Genomic DNA, 20,316 nt, shown 5'->3' with positions numbered 1-20,316 from the left:
ATAAAATAAAATACAGATATAGAAGTCTACCCAAAAGAAATATGTAGCTTAATTATTATAAGGCTAACACCCTTGTAACTACCATCCAGGTCAAAAAATAAAACTTTGGCAGCTACCTCAGCAGCCTCCTCCATATGTACATGTTATTTTGACCTTCTGCCTCCCCTCAAAAGTAATTATTATTTCAATTTTTTTATAGTACTCACTTCCTTGTGTCTTTTTATAGTTTTATTATCCATGACTACTTTAGCCTTAGACACTGAAATTTGGTCTTACCCAGTTTGTCTTCTGTAAATTTGATATAACTTTTAAAGATTTTATTTATTTTATTTTTCCCCCCAAAGCCCCAGTGGATAGTTGTGTGTCGTAGCTGCACATCCTTCTAGTTGCTGTATGTGGGACTCGGCCTCAGGATGAACGGAGAAGTGGTGCCTCGATGCGCACCCGGGATCCGAACCCGGGCCACCAGCATCGCAGCGCGCACACTTAACCACCAAGCCACAGGGCCGGCCCTGATATAACTTTTAATTGATCTGGATGTTTAATTTTGTTTTAGATAAAATTGTATCCGGCTTTAAGCAGACTTCAATTATAAAAATTAATATTTAAAGTATATACAGGGGCCGGCCCCATGGCTTAGTGGTTGGGTGTGCGCGCTCTGCTGCTGGCGGCCCGGGTTTGGATCCCGGGCGCGTACCGACGCACTGCTTCTCTGGCCACGCTGAGGCCGTGTCCCACGTACAGCAACTAGAAGGATGTGCATCTATGACATACAACTATCTACTGGGGCTTTGGGGGAAAATAAATTAAAAAAAAAAAAAATTAAAGTATATACAAACAGTTCAGAAATCTAAATTCTATAACAAGTGTACTCTAACAAAACCGAAATAAGGATAAGAACTAATGTGTTTTAAAAGGAATAATGTCAAATGTTAATATCTATCACGTGCCTCAAGTTTATAAACTTATCAACATGAACATTTCACACAAGAAAAAATAGAAAAAGTTAGCACACATTCATCTTTCTAATCAAAGGAAATGTACTTAGGATATAATTATATCAACTAAGTAGAACAATTTCTAGACATTAAAAAGAGTTCCAGAGATTGGTAGTACAACAATGTGAATGTCCTTAACACTACTGAACTGTGCACTTAAAAATGGTTAAGGTGGTAATTTTTGTTATGTATTTTACCACATTCAAAAAATTTTTTTAGGGCCGGCCCAGTGGCTTAGCGGTTAAGTGCGCATGCTCTGCTACTGGCAGTCTGGGTTCGGATCCTGGGTGCACACTGACGCACCATTTCTCTGGCCATGCTGAGGCTGCGTCCCACATACAGCAACTAGAAGGATGTGCAGCTATGACATACAGCTATCTACTGGGGCTTTGGGGGAAAAAAAAAGGAGGAGGATTGGCAATAGATGTTAGCTCAGAGCCGGTCTTCCTCAGCAAAAAGAGGAGGATTAGCATGGATGTTAGCTCAGGGCTGATCTCACAAAAAAAAAAAAAATTGTAAGTCAGTGTTATATAATACAGAAAATTTGTGGTTTTTCCATGCACAAAATTAAATGTACCCTGGCAGCGCACTCAGCGTCCCCTAGATCTGTCTCTAGCTTCAACAGTGTTTGGACGGAACAGACTCAGGGACGCCCTCTTCTTCCAGCCTCCGACCACCCTCCAACCTCTGTTCCAGTCGTAGCCTTCGGACCAGCTCAGCCATCCTCTACCTCCGGCGGGACCAGCCAACACCGATTTTTTGAGCTCAGGTCCTTACTGCCATCAACCATGAGCTCCCAGATTCGTCAGAATTATTCTACTGAAGTGGTGGCCGCGGTCAACCACCTGGTCAACATGTATCTGCGGGCCTCATACACCTACCCCTCTCTGGGTTTCTATTTCGACCGCGACGATGTGGCTCTGGAGGGCGTGTGCCGCTTCTTCCTTGAGTTGGCAGAGGAGAAGCGCGAGGGCGCCAAGCGTCTCTTGAAGATGCAAAACCAGTGCGGCAGCCGAGCCCTCTTCCAGGACTTGCAGAAGCCGTCCCACAATGAGTGGGGCAACACCGTGGAGGCTATGGAAGCTGCAATGGCGCTGGAGAAGAATCTGAACAAGGCCCTCTTAGATCTGCATGCCCTGGGTTCTGCCCACTCAGACCCTCATCTTTGTGACTTCCTGGAGAACCACTTCCTAGAGGAGGAAGTGAAACACATCAAGAGGATGGGCGACCACCTGACCAACATTCACAGGCTCTCTGGCCCCCAGGCTGGGCTGGGCGAGTATCTCTTCCAAAGGCTCACCCTCAAGCGTGACTAGGAGCCTCCGCAGTCCAGCAGCCTTTGAGGAGCCCCTCTGGCAGCCCCCTGGTGTCAGAGCTTCTGCCTGAGCCTCTTCGTGCAGCCACTAAGTAGCTTTTTAACCACCCTGGAGCCCTCTCCCAAGCCGTGGACCAAATAGAAACAATAAAGCTTTTTGCAGCAAAAAAAAAAAATTGTACCCTATTATTTAAATTAATATAAAAGTGTGTGTGTGTGTACACACAGAGACAGTGGTTAAGAGCCCAGACTCTAGAGCCAGACTGCAGGGTTTGTATCTGGCTCTGCTGCTTACTTTGTTACCTTGGACAACTTATTTCACCTTTCTGTGGCTGAGTTTCTTCATCTATAAAATAGGGCTAATAATCATGCCTATTTCATAGGGTCGTTTTGAGGATTAAATGAGTAAAAATACATGTGAAAGCACTTTTAGAGTATGTGGCACTGACGAGTTGTCAGCTGCTATTATTGATATTGTTTCCTTTTGTGCCTCAATATTTTTTTAGAATAAGTGAAAAAAAAAATCAAGCCCGCTCAGTGGTTAGTGTATGAAGTATTATCTTTTGATGATTGATATTTCCCTTTGTCAGTGAGTGAATTGATCTGATAGGATGATAGTAACTGATGATGTCCCCAAGAATGCTTTTTAGCTAGAAGAGACAGGAGAGATATAATAGATTTGTTTTCTACAGAGCTTCTACAGTTCTTATGATCAGACTTCCCTCAGCATTTTCTTGCAGAATGCTTGTATCTCTAATAGTAAGAAGTTTTAAATGTATAATATGCATTTATCTTATACTTCAGAACCTTTTTGCTCATGCTGTTTGTTCTCTGACCAAGAATTTTCTTTTCTACCCATTTGTCAAGGCCCAGCTCAAATGTTATCTGTTGTCTCTTTTCCAGTCTTCTTCATCATAATTAGCCCTTGCACGTCATAGTTTCCAGAGCACTTATTTCTATTATTCTTACTGAACAATATATTGAAACAATTAAAAACTTGTCTGTCTTCCACTGTATTTTGATCCCCTGATCAAATGAGATGGGACCCCTGATATTTTAACCCTCACATTACCCACCACAGTGTCTTGTACATTGTGTTTAGTTGTCAAAAGGAAATCTTCAAAAACAGCCCCTGTCCTGCCTGTCTGAAAACTAGAGTTACAGGATAGCCTGTAGGTTAGTTAAAGTGGAATAATAACGGGTTAATCGTCTCTGGAAAGGTTTTAAATGTTTATAATTTGTTGGCTTATATTAGGTAAGTTATTAAGTAATGAACCCCAACTGTGTTGTGCTGGATTCTGCACTAGGGACTAGGAAATATAGATGAAAATGCATGATTTCTGTCCATGAGCAACTATCAGCATTGAAGGAAAATAGATGTGTAAACAGGTAATTGCAGTGTACTTTAGCAGCAGCCATACCTAATGGAGGTTCAGAAGGGGCACAGGGGCAGTGTAGAGGAAGCAGCGCTTACATCTGCCTCTGCTTGGGGGATTCCCAGGTGAATACACCTGCAGGGATTTGAAGGAAGTGTGTGAGTTTGCCAACTGGACAAGCCAGGGAAAGCATTCTGGGCAGAAGGAACAGTATATGCAAAGATGTGAAGAAGTAAGAGATTTTGCCATGTCAGAGGACGTGATTAGTCATTCTTTCTAGAGCAAGCTAACGTGGCTTTAAATGAATGTAAGAATTGTTTTATAAAAAGTACTCTTCAGCTACGTTATGTTTGAAGAATAACTGTTTGACAATTAATGGAACAATTATTTAGGGAGTTTTTGTATATATTTTGCTTTAAATAACATTCTAGATTAGTTGAGACTAAGAATTGTCTTTTCTAAAATGTTAGATTGTTCTTATAAATTTTACTTGAAGAACGACATTTTGGTGTGTGAGTTTATGAACAAAAATGTAGTCTGTTGGTAGAGGTGTCAAATAATTTCTTGCTCAGATAGATCGTTTCCAGTCAGTGATTTGAGAGCATGGGCTTTGTAGTCAGGCCTAGTTGAGATTCTCACTCCATCAATTGCCAATCTCTTAAGTCCGTTTTCTCATAGAAAATTATTGTGAGAATTAAATGGGAAAATGCTTATAAAGCACTTAGTATGGTGCTTGGTATGTGTATGCCTGCAGTAAATAATAGCTCTAAAGTACTTCTTTAGCACTAAAAGCTCTACTGCAATGCTGGTTCCAGTTAATTGAATTATCTGGCTAACAAGAACATCCTTTTAGTTCTCTAAAATGTATCAGGGCACTTTCCCTACATTATGACCTACAGCATAGAGAAAATGGTTAGATTTTCATCAATGATTTAAGATCCTGTAGTCCCTTATGGCAATAATTTAAAACATCAATTCTTGTAGAGAACTGTCATCTAGAAAATTGGGCTAGACTCTGACTCCAGAGCTTGCACTGGCAGTCACTTAGGGGAGTTTTGGGTATTCGTGTCTTTTGGCACTTTGCACGTGTATATTTTCATTTCCTTTTTCAAAAAAATCCAGGGCCGGCCCCATGGCTTAGCGGTTAAGTGCGCGCGCTCCGCTATTGGCGGCCCGGGTTCGGATCCCGGGCGCGCACCGACCCACCGCTTCTCCGGCCATGCTGAGGCCACATCCCACATACAGCAACTAGAAGGATGTGCAACTGTGACATACAACTATCTGCTGGGGCTTTGGGGAGAAAAAAAAAAGGAGGAGGATTGGCAATAGATGTTAGCTCAGAGCCGGTCTTCCTCAGCAAAAAGAGGAGGATTAGCATGGATGTTAGCTCAGGGCTGATCTCCCTCACACACACAAAAAAAAATCCGTAACAAATTGCTTATGTCAGCTTATTTTCTTGCAGTTCACCTCTGTTTTCCTCATAGGAGAACATTGGAGAAAAATGTCGTTTCCACCTTGTAATTCAGACATCTACAGGGAGCTTTCTTTACATCATATGATGGAACATTCATTTTTTTTGGTTTTGGTTTTGTTTCTTAAAAAGTCACAATTTTATAATAAATGGTTTTCTTACATTCAGCTGGGTAACATTCTTATTAGAGTTGAAGAAACTGAGGCTCTGAGAAGAATTGACTTGCTCTCTTTCAAATAGTTGGTTAATGGAAGGAAGATTGAAGGCTTAAACCAGTTTCCTAACCAAAAGATCTCCGTAAATACAGCCTAGCCCTGGGAAATGAATTTCCACATCACCCATAAAGATGATTCAGTTGAAAAGTAAAATCTGCCAGGAGAGGTTGGAAACCGTTTTGCCTGGAAAAGAAAAAGCTGAGGCAGAACAGAATAATAATGGTTCCAGTGGGTGGTCCTGAGGCCTGTCTAGAGACGAGGACCAAAGAGCAGTAGTAACTCGTGGGTGGCAGTAACCCAGTGAATGGTGCTTAGAAGCTTGAGATCCTGGCAGCACAGAGGCTTAGGGATGTCCTGCCCCTGTTTGGATAACCTCTGAGGCCTCTAGCCTTGCCATGCTAAACTTGTAATGGTTGTGCTCGTGAGCATGTAACATAAGTGTAAAGTTAAGGTTACGAACAGTGGGAAGCAGAACTGCAAGTGATTAGTGGCCCAGGGGGTTTTAATTTTCGCCAGTGTTTTAACCTGAAGTCAGTTATAAACTCTTTGGGCATGTTTCCATTCACCATCTAAAAATTTAGAAGGTTTTCAATCCATCATTCATGGTAGGATTTAGCATTCTCTTTTCCTGATTTTTCTGGAAAAGGATATTTTAGTAGTATGATATTTTCTTTACCTTTCAGAGCTAATGGCAGATCATCATTAATTTGGCAAATGAAAAACTCAAGTGAAATGAAGAAACATTGTGTATTTTAGTAACCTCTAAATACTGTTAAATCTTTGGGTTACAATAAAATGATATGCAAAAGGTACAGAACATTGTGTATAATATCTTGCCCTTTGCATATTTTTAAGAGGAATACCTACATATTTGTTTGAATGTGCATAGTCTCTCTCTAGTAGAATACATAAGAAACTGAAACTGGAAACTGTAGAGGGGAATTGGGTGTCTGGAGGCCACATGAGAGGGTGATTACTTTTCACTGTTTATCTCTGTACCTTTTGAATTTTGTAACATGTGCATCTATTACCTATTTAGAAAAGAAATAAATTTGTTTTTAGTGTTAACACAGAATGATGAAAACAAGATTCTAGAACTTGCTCTCTCTTCTCTGGCATATAGGCTGTTTTAAAAAAATGTGAAACCCTTCCTTCATTTGAAATTTATACAGAACCCCAGTGTATAAAATACATAGAAGGCGCACTGCTCTGTGTGAAGCAGGGGTAGGGATTATTCTGATCTCCCCTTGGAGTCCCTGGGGTGTTTTCAGGGAGCCCAGTAGCTGGCAGAATGTAGTTTGGGAAACTGGTGTAGTAGAGTGATCATGAAGTTTCTAATAGGTTGCCCTAGTTTTGAACCCTAGCTCCACTACTTGTTGCCGTGTGACATTGGGAAAGTTGCTTGTCCTCTTGAGCCTCATTTATAAAAAGGGCTAACACCTTAACCTCTTGGGTTGCTGCCTAGCTCAGTATCTGACACTTAGAGTGGGGCTCGGTGGAAGCTAGCTTCTTCATCCCCTCTTTCTGTGCACCTTGGCTCGCAACATGTCTGGAGTGGCAGTAAAGCAGTAAAGGCAGGCATATCCTAACTTCAGACTGTGACAGTTAAAGATATTATTTTGCCAAGCTATTTTAGATTCTGGTGTTGTTTGTTTTTTAACAACAATAAAGGATTGTGAACTTTTCTTGGTTCTGTTGGAGGTTGAGATAGCAGTTACTCTTGGGGCTTGAGTAGTGACTGGGAGAGGGCACAAGGAGAACTTCCCAAGTTGTGATAATGTAATAGTTCTTGATCTGGGTGCTAGTTATATGGATGGTGTTCACTTAATGAAAATCCATCAAGTTATATATTTATGATTTGTACACTCTTCTGTACTTTAATAAAAATTAGACTTTAAAAAAGAAAAAATAATCAGACATTTCTTCTGTGAAATGCCAGCCCGTTGGTATCTGTTGCCACATAGGAGTAGCCTGGTGCCTCTTCTACCTGAGAAACCTTCCACGATTTAAAAATGTTGACATGTTACCCGTGGCAGTTCTCTTCAGATTACACATCTCTATAACTAATTCAGATGCCTTACTTTTTGGCTTTTGTGAAGGGAGACTGTGGTTAATAAAGGACAGACTGAGTGTTCTGGTCATAGATAAATTGGAAAGATACCTCCTCATATGCATGATAGCAGCTCATACACACACTTTGTCTAGAGACTGCTTTCAACTTGATTGACCTCTTAACCTAAAACTGTAATATGGTACTGTTGGCTCTTAATTCAACTGCTGGGTGATAGGGTGCTGAAAGAGATTTTCCCTATCGTTATCTAGAACATACTTTTGTTTGGTTAGGTTATAAAGCATTAGAAAATAAATAATTGTCTTTAATGTTAGATAATGGGTAAATAATTATTGCTTATTGTAGTATGGGTAGTTGTAATACAATGCAACAAATCATAGAATTTATGTGGAAACTATTTGGAAATAAAAACAGGCAAAAGGCTTTATGTGGTTTTGTATTTGTGTTTTGTATGTTTTTGGAGTCTCCGATTCTGTGTGGTCCAAGAAAAAAATCCCAGCTCTATTTATTTTGAATTCCCACACTTGAGTTTTCAAATCACTTAACCCTGCCAACACTCAGTTTTGTGTAAGGATAAGTTAACATAAGAATCTGTCTATACTGGGCCTTCCTGAGGTGAGTTTTGGGTAAAGGCAGTAGATGAGAGTGAACTGGGAATATGAACTCAGACTGAGAATCGGAAGAGGATCATTGAGGAAGAGGATACTAGATCTGTCTTCTCCCATATTAGGAGAGGAAGAGAGTCTTGGTTTGCTCTCTATCATAGGAGATGTAGACTTTATTAAATTTATTTTGTTTTAACCTTGTTTTTAGCTTGTAAAAATTAGTCTTATCTGCAGGATGCAGATTTTCTTAACATTTGAAAGTTCTTATAGATAAACTGGGAAGTGATGAGCAGCTTTGTTGTAATAGCAATAGCATATATGTGCCACACTTGAGAAATGGTGTTGTAGCTGGATACACCACAATATTTGCTTTACACTTGATTCTTAAATCCTCTTATAAGGTGTATCTCCATTTTAAGGAACTGAGGCTGAAAGAGGATGAAAAGCTTGTCTGAGATCACGTAGCTAAAGTGGTAGAGCCCAGAATCCCAGTCCAAGCCCAGAAATGTAGATTGTTTCCACTATCTCTTTTATTTTGAAATGTCACTTCATATTTAAAGTTTTCCTGAAGTATACTTTGTAAGAACTATATTTTTGACATGGCTATTAGACCAGCTCCTGCAGTCTACTTATCTGACAGGTGTTTATAATTGTCTACTAACCTGGTTTTTACCGTTTTAATGAGTTTGGGCAAAGTGCATTCCTTTCTCTCATATTAGGACTTAAAATTTCTGCTTTGTGTCTCCTCCAGCCTTAGCAATCGGGAGAAATAACAGTGACTTAAGAAGCTGATATAAATGCTTAATTGTGAGTTAAAGATTTTTCCAGAGGTCTGAGTTTGTGTTCTGACTGCCACCAGCTAACTGTGTAACCTTAGGGGAATCACTTAACCTTGTTGGTCTTAGGCTCATCATCTGTAAAATGAGAGTTGAACCAGATCTCTGAAGTACTGTTCCGCTCTAAAATTTTATACAGTCATGCATTGCTTAACGATGAGGATACGTTCTCAGAAATGCGTCATTAGGAGATTTCAGCATTGTGCAAACATCATAGAGTGTACTTACACAAACCTAGATGGTATAGCCTACTACACACCTAGGCTATATGGTACTAGTCTTATGGGACCACTATCATACATGCGGTCTGTCATTGACCAAAACGTCGTTATGCAGTGCATGACTGTAATTCTGTGTTCGGACTTTTAGCCAGGTGTCAAACATAAAGTGATTAGCACAGCATCTGGCCATAATATACACTCAAATTGTAGCTATTTTTAATTATTAGGGCATTTTCTCATGAAGAATGTTCAGCAACTTGGTGATCTTGATAATAAAAGAATGGAAATCAGCCAAGAAGTTTTATTCATTTTCACTTGGGTATCCCTGCTCTGGGCTACTTCTGCACATCCCTGACCAGTAGGGAAAACTCTACTTCCTGGTGACTTTTTTTCCTCTTTTCATTTTGGACTCATCCTGTGATTGCCTCCTAGAAATTGGATTTGCCGTGTTTCTGGGTGATGGTATATTGAGAGAAAGAAAACAGGAGCAACTGGTAGTAAGAGGTCTTCAGTAAAATGTCTAGATTGATTCTTTATAAATATTAAAACTATTTATTTATAAATTTAGAAATAAAAATAAATTTATAAATCTATAAATTTATTTATAGATTTATAAAAATATAAAAATGTTCAGTTTGTATTCTGAACAGGATCATGGGTGTCTGCTTTATATTAAAACTCTATTCTGAAAAACTGTTAATAAAAGGTTAGAATCAAGAGCCCTTGTGGATTGACGGGGGAGAAAGAAACTAGAAATTATATACTTTATGTTTTTAGAATAATGGAATTCAGAGGTTTCTTTGCCATCATCTGGTCTAGCTTATTACCCACAGAAGAATTCCTTCTAAAACATCCAGCCTCCATGAGAAAACTGCCGCAGTAGAAAACACTGCTTCTCAAGGCAGCTAATTCAGTTGTTAAATTTCAGTCCTGTGGAAGCTATTTCACTGAACCTTAATCTGTTTCTGTATTTGTCTCCTTCATACGACAGTTGATACATCTTCCCTTCTAGCATTAAATTTCCTCCCAGTCCCCCAGCTCTCTCATTCTTCCCTCTTCTGCTCATTCATACTCTGTCAGACTCCTCCTCTTCTATTTTCCTACTCTTGACCCTCCTTCACAGTGTCTTCCCTTACATCTTCCTCATTCCTTCTTCACAATGTAAATAGAAACTAAAACACAAATAAATAGCAAAACAGCTTTTCTTTACTCCTTTCCTTGCTTTTACCAAAAATATATTTTAGACAGATAAACCCATGACAACTTTTGCACAGCCATGACCAGTAGGGAGAACTCTGGCTGCTGATGACTTTTCTTTGTTACTAGTTTGGAGTCATCCCATTATTATTAAAATAATTTGAAAATTACGGTTATCCCAAGACAAAAGCTGAAATATCCTTTTCACAAAGTATTATTGGTAGATTTGTAGTGATTTATAAATATATAATTAGATTGATTTTTCTCTGTGTTTCTTCATTGCTCAGCCCCTTTCTAACCTTCATTGACTGAAACCAGATGCTTATATCACCATCTCTGATTTTGCAGCATTGATCTTTTCTCACACTACCTTTAGCATTGATCCTATATGGAACACAAGTTGTTTTTCTGATGCACGTGCATTCCATAGCTCTTTCAGTCTGTAACCATGCAGCATAACTTTAACCTGACTAGTTAATTGAAAGGAATATGTTAAAATTTAGTCATTATATAGCCTGCTAATAAAAAATAATTAAAATCTGCTAGAGAAACATATCAAAATTTATAAGAAAGATTTCAGACGTTAGTGTTGGATTTTATTTGATTTGTTTGAAAGTGAATAAGGCAGTGTCATTTCTGTCTAAACAATATAACCCTCTTGAGAAATGATGACATTGCTGGAACTTCTGGCTGAACTTGGTCTTACAGTACAAATGTGACTTGTTGAGATGTTTCTTTGAAGGTCAAGGAGGCTCCTTCTCTAACAACTGTTTTAGATATTAAGACTTGAAATCAGAATGTTTTGATTTTTATTTGTTTCCAAAAACTGACATAGACAATGGAGAATCAATTGGTGACATTAATACATGATTCCATGTAGCTAAAGATTGCATAGGTAATTGCGGTTAGTCCCAATTACTGGCATATGGCACATAACAGAGGCGGCTAAAAACAAGATCCAGATGAGAGATGATGGTGGCTTGGACTAGGGTGAGAGTGGTAGAGCTACTAAGAAGTGGTCAGATTCAGGATATATTTAAATGTAGAGCTGTCAGAATTCACTGTTGAGTGTGAGAGAAAGAGATGTTACGGTTGACCCAAGGGTTTTTGCCTAAAACAACTGGTAAAATGGAGTTGCCATTATCTAACATAGGACAACTGCTGCTGAAGGAACCAGTTCTGTATATGAACAGATTTTTGTGCCTGATGGACGTTTGTAGTCACTAAAGAAAGTTGGTGAAAGAAACATGCTTTGGAATTTGTGAAAGAGACTGAAAGTAAATGTGTGTAGACCAAAGGGGCACTATGTTATATTAAAATGTTACATTAGCAGAGAGTGTCATGCACAATATGTTAGTTGTTAGATGTTCTCTATTAATTTGCCATATATAGTTTACCTAGAAATGTTTATTCTAAAGTGAAAATTGAAATCCTCTGTTTATAATTATCGAACCCCTTTGTTGTTAAGTATTGTTGTAAAGGTACTTCCAGGTATATAAGTATATCAAGGACTCTAATTTTGTATTTCTATTTTTGCTTTACAGTCTCAAAACTGTAAAGGTAGATTTGTTGTTCTTTTATACATAGTACATATTTTGATAATGCTCTTTTGAATATAACGAGATTTTTATTCTTGTTTTTTAAGGAAACTTTAGCAAAATATTTCATATATAATTTAAATTGTTTTTCCTCTTAATATCTGGAGATATTGGCTGAAAATATTTTAGTTACAAACTTTTCTTATGTGCTACTGTGTCTTATATTTTATTTATCTAGCACTTTGATTTGCAAAACACGTTTTGATCCCAAATTATGATTTTGTCATTGCAGGCAAGAAGACAACAAGACCCTAGTCCTGGTTCCAATTTAGGTGGTGGTGATGACCTCAAACTTCGTTAATTGGTAGCACAGCAGATGTGCCCCCCATCTTTACATATATATTGTTTCTAGTTGGCAGAAATAATTAATTAAAAGACCAGAAACTGTGATAACTGGAGTTACTACGGTCTGTTTCTCAACCTTAGGCAGTAACAAGACATCAGAAACTGCCATGGTTTTGCACTATGATTATAATACCTGCATTTCTAATTTTGTATGCATGTAGCCAGTAATAATTTGAAATTTTTTCTATACAAGCTTACCTTGTTGGCATTATTTTAGTGAGTTGAAACTATCCACTTGTAAAGCTCTTTTTTCCCTCCATTTTAATTTAAAAGTTCATGTCATTACAAAACAAGTCAAGAAATTAAAATTTTTATCAGAGGGTTTTTTTCTTGTCATCAGTTGCTCTAATTTTTTTTTGTAATTTTAGATGTGTTGGTTATACAGCTTCATTTTAGGTAGGCTTTCTTGTTATTTTGTTTTGTTTCCCCCTTTCCTTTTGTGTTTTTATAGTCTATGGCATTTTAAAACTGCTGATGTGTTTGCATTATTTACAAGCTAAAAACCTAGTAGCATAGAGCTGTCTGCCACAGCCTTCTAACACAAAGTTTACAGTTGTTAAAAGTTGCAGTATCCTTTTAAATGTTGATAATCAGCTCCTTTTCTTTCCTTTTTAAACATAAAAATTTTAAATTGGTATTAATTCTAATCTGCCCCAGATCTGTTTTAGATTCAGTTCTGTAATCCTTAGTTTGTGTTGGAGATACTCTTCTTCATAAATAATACCATTCTACTGAAATGCCTAAAGAAGTCGCAGGCTGGCTTCTGTTTTATTCAGGGATTTTTTTTAAAAAGTCAATCAGAAAAGGGATACTGGAGCTTCTTCATGTATGTAACAGCATATTAAACTGGAGACAGTGATGAATCAGCTACAAAGGTAATATTGTATTAAAATCATGTTTAAGGTAGCTGCTTTTATGTGTATTTTATAATGCATGCTTTTGTAAAAACAATGCTGGGTGATGAAAGATTAGTCTTAGAGAGAAAATGTTCATCTGTGCAGAGGATACATTTTCTTCCATTAATTATTCTGGAAAAAATTTAATAAGTTATATAGTATTTTCCAAAAGGACTATAAGTAGAACCTTTTGAGATGAATTAGTATAAGAATATTTTTTAAATAGGCTCACTGTCAAATCGAATGCAACTTTTTTTTTTAATAGAAGACTGGAAAAAAGTGCTAAGTCATTTGGCACCTCCTTACAAATATTTTTCATGGTCACATTCATTAAATGTTACTACCTTTCTGAATTTTTGCAAAAATGTATTTTATCATAGCAGAATAGCATTATTTTAAAGAGTTTGGAAAACTGACATGGTCAATTTAGAAAATGAACTGAAGTCTGAGTAAGGTCATTGCATTTAAAACATATATATATATTTGATTGATGAGGGAGGTGTGACTTTCATTGTACATAGGTCTTATAATTCATAAACATATCCTGTATCTCAGAATAAAAATACTTGTTATATATTTGAAGTCATGCATGGTAATGAGTATGTTTAAATTGTTATAAACAATAACACATCATAAAAGACCATGCTGATCTTGTGTAACTAAGTACTATGAATGAATTTGGTTGGTATTTGGTGTTGTGCAGCTCACATGTTTACACACTCAGTGCCCTAATTTCCCCTGAGGAAATCGTCTTTTAAGTGGTCCTTACAGTGGTGTTTTAAGGTTACTCTATCACAGACCTCCTTGGTTTTTTGACTTCTGCACTTAAATTTTTTTTAATAAGATGATGATGGTACATTTTTCTCTATTGCTTCTAACTAAGGGCTTTCAGTCCACCAATAACTAAGATCAAATGTTATTAAATGTTCATGTTGCCATCCTTCTGTAAATACTGAATTTTTCCTGTCATTTAGCACTGTGCTGCTTCCGTCTGTCTTAATGCTGGCATTAAGATCATGAGCGTTTTTTCTCCAGTAGTACAGGCTTTGAAAACTACTTTTATTAAGTTATTGATGCAATTTGATATTTTTCCGTAATCTATATTTAAACAAAATTACATCATTGCATCATCTTTTCTAAATTCATCTCCATTAAAACTTGCCTTAAGCTACCAGATTGCTTTTGCCACCATTAGCCGTACTGTGTGTTTGTACGTTTAATTTACTTTCACAATAAACTTCTGTGTAGTAAAAACAGAGTTTTGGCTCTTGATTGACATAATCCAACAATTTCTGATCTAGTGTTTATGACATGAAAATTGATTTTGTTGTTTCTGAACTGTTCTTTCATCCTGCTTTTGAACCTGAAAAAAAAAAACAGTGGCATCTAGTGGTCATTTCCGTTAATTCCAAAGAAAACCTTTAATGTAAATAACAAAGGATACTAATTTCCCAATGTATATTATGGCTTTCAAAAACTCTGCCTTGGGCCCGTGGCGTAGCGGTTAAGTGCTCGATTAAGTGCTGGAGCTCCGCTGCTGGCGGCCCGGGGCCGGATCCCGGTTGCTGCCGTGTACACCACTTGTCAGGCCATGCTGTGGTGGCCTCCCATATAAAGTGGAGAAAGATGGGCACAGATGTTAGCCCAGGGCTGATCTTCCTCACAAAAAAAAAAAAAAATCTGGCTTGATTTATCCATCCTATGAATTATGACTATAAAGTAGTGACCTTAGAGGGGAAGAAGAATTCCAAAAATTACACATCCAAATTAGTACCATCTTTCAAGCTAGTCATTTTAGGAATATACATTTAATTTGATTGTGCTGATGTTATATCAGACATTCTTAGGGCTTTTGGCATTTTCCTACACCAGAAGATTAAGCCTTTTACTTTCAAAGCATGCCTTAAGCCTAATCCATAATGAAAAAGTTTACTTATTCACCACCAGACTTATTGCAAATAACAAATACCTTCAAATGCTGAATTGGCAAAATTCCGAAGAATAAGATTCATACTCTGAGGGGCAATTTCAAAAACTGAGTAGTAGGGCCGGCCCCGTGGCTTAGCGGTTGAGTATGCGCGCTCTGCTGCTGGTGGCCTGGGTTTGGATCCCGGGCGCGCACCAACGCACCGCTTTTCCGGCCATACTGAGGCTGCGTCCCACATACAGCAACTAGCAGGATGTGCAACTATGACATACAACTATCTACTGGGGCTTTGGGGGGAAAAAATTACAAAAAAAAAAACTGAGCAGTAGCATCATGGTTTTAGTAAGTATATCACCCTAGAAACAGGTATTTGGATGTGCTAGTTTTAGACTGCTTGGGAAAAGAAACATCTTACTTGATTTATGCCTCATTTGGCAATGGGGAGGTTTTTCAAGCTATAAGCCATTGTATGAATTATCCATTGCTGCCTAACACATTGCCTCAAAACTTAGCAGCTTAAAACAGTAAACATCATCTCACAGTTTCTATGGGTCAGAAATCTGGAAGAAGCTAAGTTCAGTGGTCTGGTCCAAGGTCTCTTCTGAGATTAGAGTCAAGACGTCAGCCCAGGCTACAGTCATCTCAAGGCTTAACTGTGGCTGAAGGATCCTCTTCCAAGCCCGCTCGTGTGGTCATTGACTGGCCTCAGTTTCTCACAGACTGTTGGATGAAAGCCTTTGATTCCTTGCTAGGTGATGGGATGGAGACTTCCTTCAGTTCTTTGTCATATAAGTGACTCCATAGGAGCTCACAGCTTGGCACCTGGCTTCCCCCAGAGGGAGTGATCTAAGAAAGAGGCATGCCTAAGATGAAAGCCACAGTCTTTTTAATAACCTAATCTTGGGCTGCCATATTCTGTATGTTAGAAGTGAGTCACTGGGTCAGGCCAACACTCAAAGGGAGGAGTATTAAGCTTCATCTCTTGGGTGGAATGTCAAAAAGTTTGTGGACATATTTTCAAAACCACCTGCCATACTGCCACATCTATATGTATGTATATGTAACAGTATTTACAAGACAACATTGGTGTTTTGCTCTCCCAAACATTCTTTAAAGATAAGATTTCAGGGGCTGGCCCCGTGGCTTAGCGGTTAAGTGCGCACGCTCCGCTGCTGGCGGCCCGGGTTCAGATCCCGGGTGCGCACCGACGCACCGCTTCTCCGGCCATGCTGAGGCTGCGTCCCACATACAGCAACTAGAAGGATGTGCAACTATGACATACAACTATCTACTGGGGCTTTGGGGGAAAAATAAAATTTTAAAAGTAAGATTTCAGTCTTTTGTAGGCAGATTTCATGGCATGATTCCTCGTAGATAGCATCAATTCCCTTTCTTGCATCACTTGCATCACTATCATATACATATATGGCATTTCAAAAATGTTTCAAGGCTAGGAAATTACAGTTGTAGGGTGGGATCATGGGTAGAAATGGCAGTTTGGTTCCTTTAAATATAGGATACTCTAAAACAGATAAATAAGTCACTGTATTGGCTCTCAACTTTTGGTTAGAATAAGCAATTTAGAGTTTAGGGCATTATTGGCCTTATTCAGGTTTCAGAAACATTAGGAAATGTGAGTAGATAAGATATAAAGAGAAGTTTTTTATTGGAGAAGATAATCTATATCCATGATGTCCAGTATGGTAGGTACTAGCCACATGTGGCTGTTAAACACTTGAAGTGTGGCTAGTACAACCAAGAAACTGAACTATTTATTTTTTAAATTTAAATGTAAAAAATGAGGCAGTGTTAAAATATTTTTCTGTTAAACAAAACTTTGTTTTGGGAGGACTACCTTTCACTTTAGCCTTTGAAAATGTATTGTCCTAGTTGAGATGCACTGCTAATGTAAATACCAGATATCAAAGATCTAGTAAAAAAAAAAGTAAGATTTCACTAATTTTTATTTTGATTACATATTAAAACATTTTTATATACTGGATTTTATTGATACTTATATTGGGTTTAATAAAATATATTAAAATTAATTTTATCTTTTTTTTAATGTGGCTACGAGAAAATTTTTAGTGGCATATTGGCTCACGTCAATATTAAGATTGTAAGTGAGCAAAGGACATAGATCATGCAGCCAAAAGGAAAAATAAGTTAAAAAAAAGGAAAATGTCAAGGCTTACTATTACTGTTAAAAAAAAGATTAAAACAAAATATGATTATTTTACCCCCTACTATCATTTAGGAAAAAAAAGTTTTATCTGGTGCCCAAAATAGATATGGTCCCTGCCCTCAGAGAACCCACAGTGTTGTTGAAAAACTGATCAAAAGCAGTAACAACGTTTAAATTATATTGGAAGTACTAGCTGTTACGAGGTACATCTAACCTGGTCTGGGTGGTCAAAAAAGTTCCCTGAGACATTTGAGCTGAGATCTGAAGGATGGCAGACATTACTCCAACAAAGAGAAGGTGCCAAAGTATTAAAGGTAGCCAGGCAAGATCATTGGCAAGTTTGAGAAACTAAGAGCAGTTGAGTATGAGGGTGAGACTCACAAGCAGTGCTGGATGGACTTTTCCACCATGTTAAAATGTTTGGACCATTTCCAAGGGCAAACAGGAAGCCGTTGAGGGGTGGTGAGTTTGAGGGAACGGGTGTTTGTGAAAGCCCATTTTGGTTGGTTGGAGAGAACAAGACTAGAAGCAGAAAGCTGGTCCCATTGATCATATGGTGACCCAGTAAGGAGATTAAGGGTGGCTTAGTGGGCATGGAGATGATCCAATCCAAGAAAAAAGTACAGGAGGCATAATTGACAGTTTTCCCAGTTTCTCTTATCAGGATAGGCTGGTCGTGTTATGTTAAAACCTCTGAAATTTTATTGGCTTAAAGACTTATCTCTTATTTTAAAATACCCATCAGTGGTTGACCTAGGCTGACAGAGCAGACACTGGAACGTTGCCAGCCATGTGAAAGAGCCAATAAGATAGTGTAATGAAAGAGGCACTGACTTTTACAATTTGCCTGAAATTGACACACGTGACTTCCATTTACATTCATTGGCCCTAGCAAACCACAGGGCCATGCCCAGCTTCACTTGGGCAGTGAACTGCAGTCCTACCTTTGGCACAGGAAAGAATATTTGTGAATAGCTCTAGTGACTAGCACAGGCCCCACTTTCAATTGTTAAATATTTAATTTTACTCTCCTTCCCTCAAGAAAATATATCTACCATGGGAGAGAACCTAAAAGTACCAGCTGGTAAGGCATTGAGCTAAAATTCTATGATGTGGTTATCTGCCCTCTACACAGCCGGTATACAGTGGTGAATAGGGGCAGGAAAACTGCAGGAAACACTTCCATTCAGAAAGGTAAAGGATAAAGTCACTGGTCTGTAACAATTATGAAGTGTCATTGGGGAGACCATTTGAGGGCCCTCTACCCTGAGAGGGGAGACTTCTTTGTAAGGCTGATTGGGAGAGCCTCCCTAATCCATTGTTTCCATGACACTTGACCCCATCCCTGATTCACTGGATGCAGTTACCTTTGATTTCTGCTTCAAACTGGCTTTTTTTTTTGGTACCGTGACAAATGCAACCAGTAGCAACCATGGTCCTAAGATTCTGATTTCCAAGCTCTACATCTAGGGCTTCGAACTTGGTACATTTCCTGCCTTCTAAGTTATCACATGTGACAGTTTTAACAGAAGGATTGACATCCTTCCAGCCTCCAGTGTCAGTTCCTCCATCCACTTTCCTGTCTGAGTGACACCACCATCCATCCATCCACCCAAGCTGGAAACCTGTTTTTATTCTTGACTCTTTTTCTCCCTTATCTTCCACATCCAATCTAGATCCTGCCAATGGATTCTATCAATTCTTTGTCACTATTAGATTTTTTTTTTTTTTTTTTTAGTTACAAAGCATTTAGCTGTTAAGTCAGACACTCTTATAGGTGCAGTCCTAACAAATCTGTGAGGTATGATCATTTTACAGATGAGGAAACTAAGGCATGGAGAACTTAAGTAATTTACCCAAGGCACAAAACTATTAAATGGCAGAAATGGGATTCAAATTTCCCTGTCCGTGTGCTTAACCACTGTACTCTGACCTGAGGCTGCTCCTGCATGTCTGGCTTGGACTACCACGATGACTACCTGTGCTCCCTGAATACACTCTTGGCAGTCTACCAGCAGCCAGATCAGTATTTCTGAACATCCCCACCCTCAGTTTGGGGCAATGGAAGTTGCTGACATTCTCGCAAGGTGCCCCACTCCCCTGAGGCACCTCGTGCTCCTACTCTGTACCAGGCTCTTTCCTCTCCCACCCAGCCTGTCCCACCCCTCTTTGTCCACCGGAAAATAAATCCAAGTTTTTTTTTAAATAGAAGAACCATTCCTAGTCTGGTTGGATTTCAGTTCAATTCAGACATTTTAAATTGACTAAGATTACTCCTCACCAACTTGAGATGTTTTTTTTGCAGATTTCCTTCCCACGCTATCTAGGCCAGCTGCCCAACTAACCTTTCCTAAACACATCTTTAATACTTGCCATGCATGGTAAGAGGTAAATGTTCCCCTGATCCTTGCGCCTTTCCCCGTGTTAGGTATTATTGATAATTTTTTATCTTTCCAGAAATGTTTTCCCTTTTTGGTATGGCCAATGCTTTTTATTTCTGTTTTTACAAAAAAAAAACAAGGGTCATACTATCCAATTTTGCACCTGGCTTTTTTCTCTTTGAGCTCCTTCCAAATCAGCATATAGGGATATACTTCATTTTTTAAACGTATCCTATTATATATATCAGAATTTAGTTAGGCACTTCCCTACTGATGGACATCTCGATTCAGTTCTATTGTTTTAGCATATGATGTTGCAATGGACATCCTTCTCCATGTTTGTTTTAATGCCAGTAGCAGTGACTTCAAGTTTTGATAGACCCTCCCGAGTTACACTCCTACCAAGCCAGTTTGAGAATTTAGCATGTCACTTTTTTTTCCCCTGCTAAAAACCTTCCTGGAGGAGCAAGGTAATGGAAAGAACCTGGGTTCTACCGCCTGGGACCACAAGGCCTTTAACCTCTCTGGGCCTCATTTTTTTCGCCTGTATAATGAGGTATAATCTTAGGTTTCAGCGTGGTTGTGAGAGACTGCCTCCGTGAAGGCTTGGCTCCAGAAGAGCCTTTTAATTTCAGAGTGCCTCAAGGCAAGAGCCATAAAGCTCAGGCTGAACAGGCCA

The 20,316-nt window shown here is 38.6% G+C and overlaps 1 protein-coding gene across 5 annotated transcripts in view; it reads left to right on the top strand.

Moving 5' to 3' along the window:
* CBFB (core-binding factor subunit beta) overlaps nucleotides 1–14,402 on the top strand; it is a 53,189-nt gene extending 38,787 nt beyond the window's left edge. For 2 of the 5 annotated variants that reach the window (XM_087420143.1, XM_004431700.3), the window contains one exon: nucleotides 12,136–14,402. In XM_087420143.1, coding sequence (XP_087276269.1) covers nucleotides 12,136–12,204 — 69 coding nt within the window. In that variant the 3' untranslated portion in view covers nucleotides 12,205–14,402. Of the gene's footprint in view, nucleotides 1–1,664; nucleotides 12,061–12,135 lie in introns of those variants that run through there. The other 3 variants (XM_087420142.1, XM_087420141.1, XM_087420140.1) reach the window with 3 other exon arrangements.
* Nucleotides 14,403–20,316: the final 5,914 nt, after the last annotated feature.

Source organism: Ceratotherium simum, chromosome 30 (genome assembly GCF_057802395.1).
Source record: "Ceratotherium simum simum isolate JZ-2026a chromosome 30, ASM5780239v1, whole genome shotgun sequence".
Taxonomy (NCBI): Eukaryota; Metazoa; Chordata; class Mammalia; order Perissodactyla; family Rhinocerotidae; genus Ceratotherium; species Ceratotherium simum.
The sequence above is the reverse complement of the archived record's forward strand: the minus strand, read 5'-3'. Positions and strand labels throughout refer to the sequence as shown.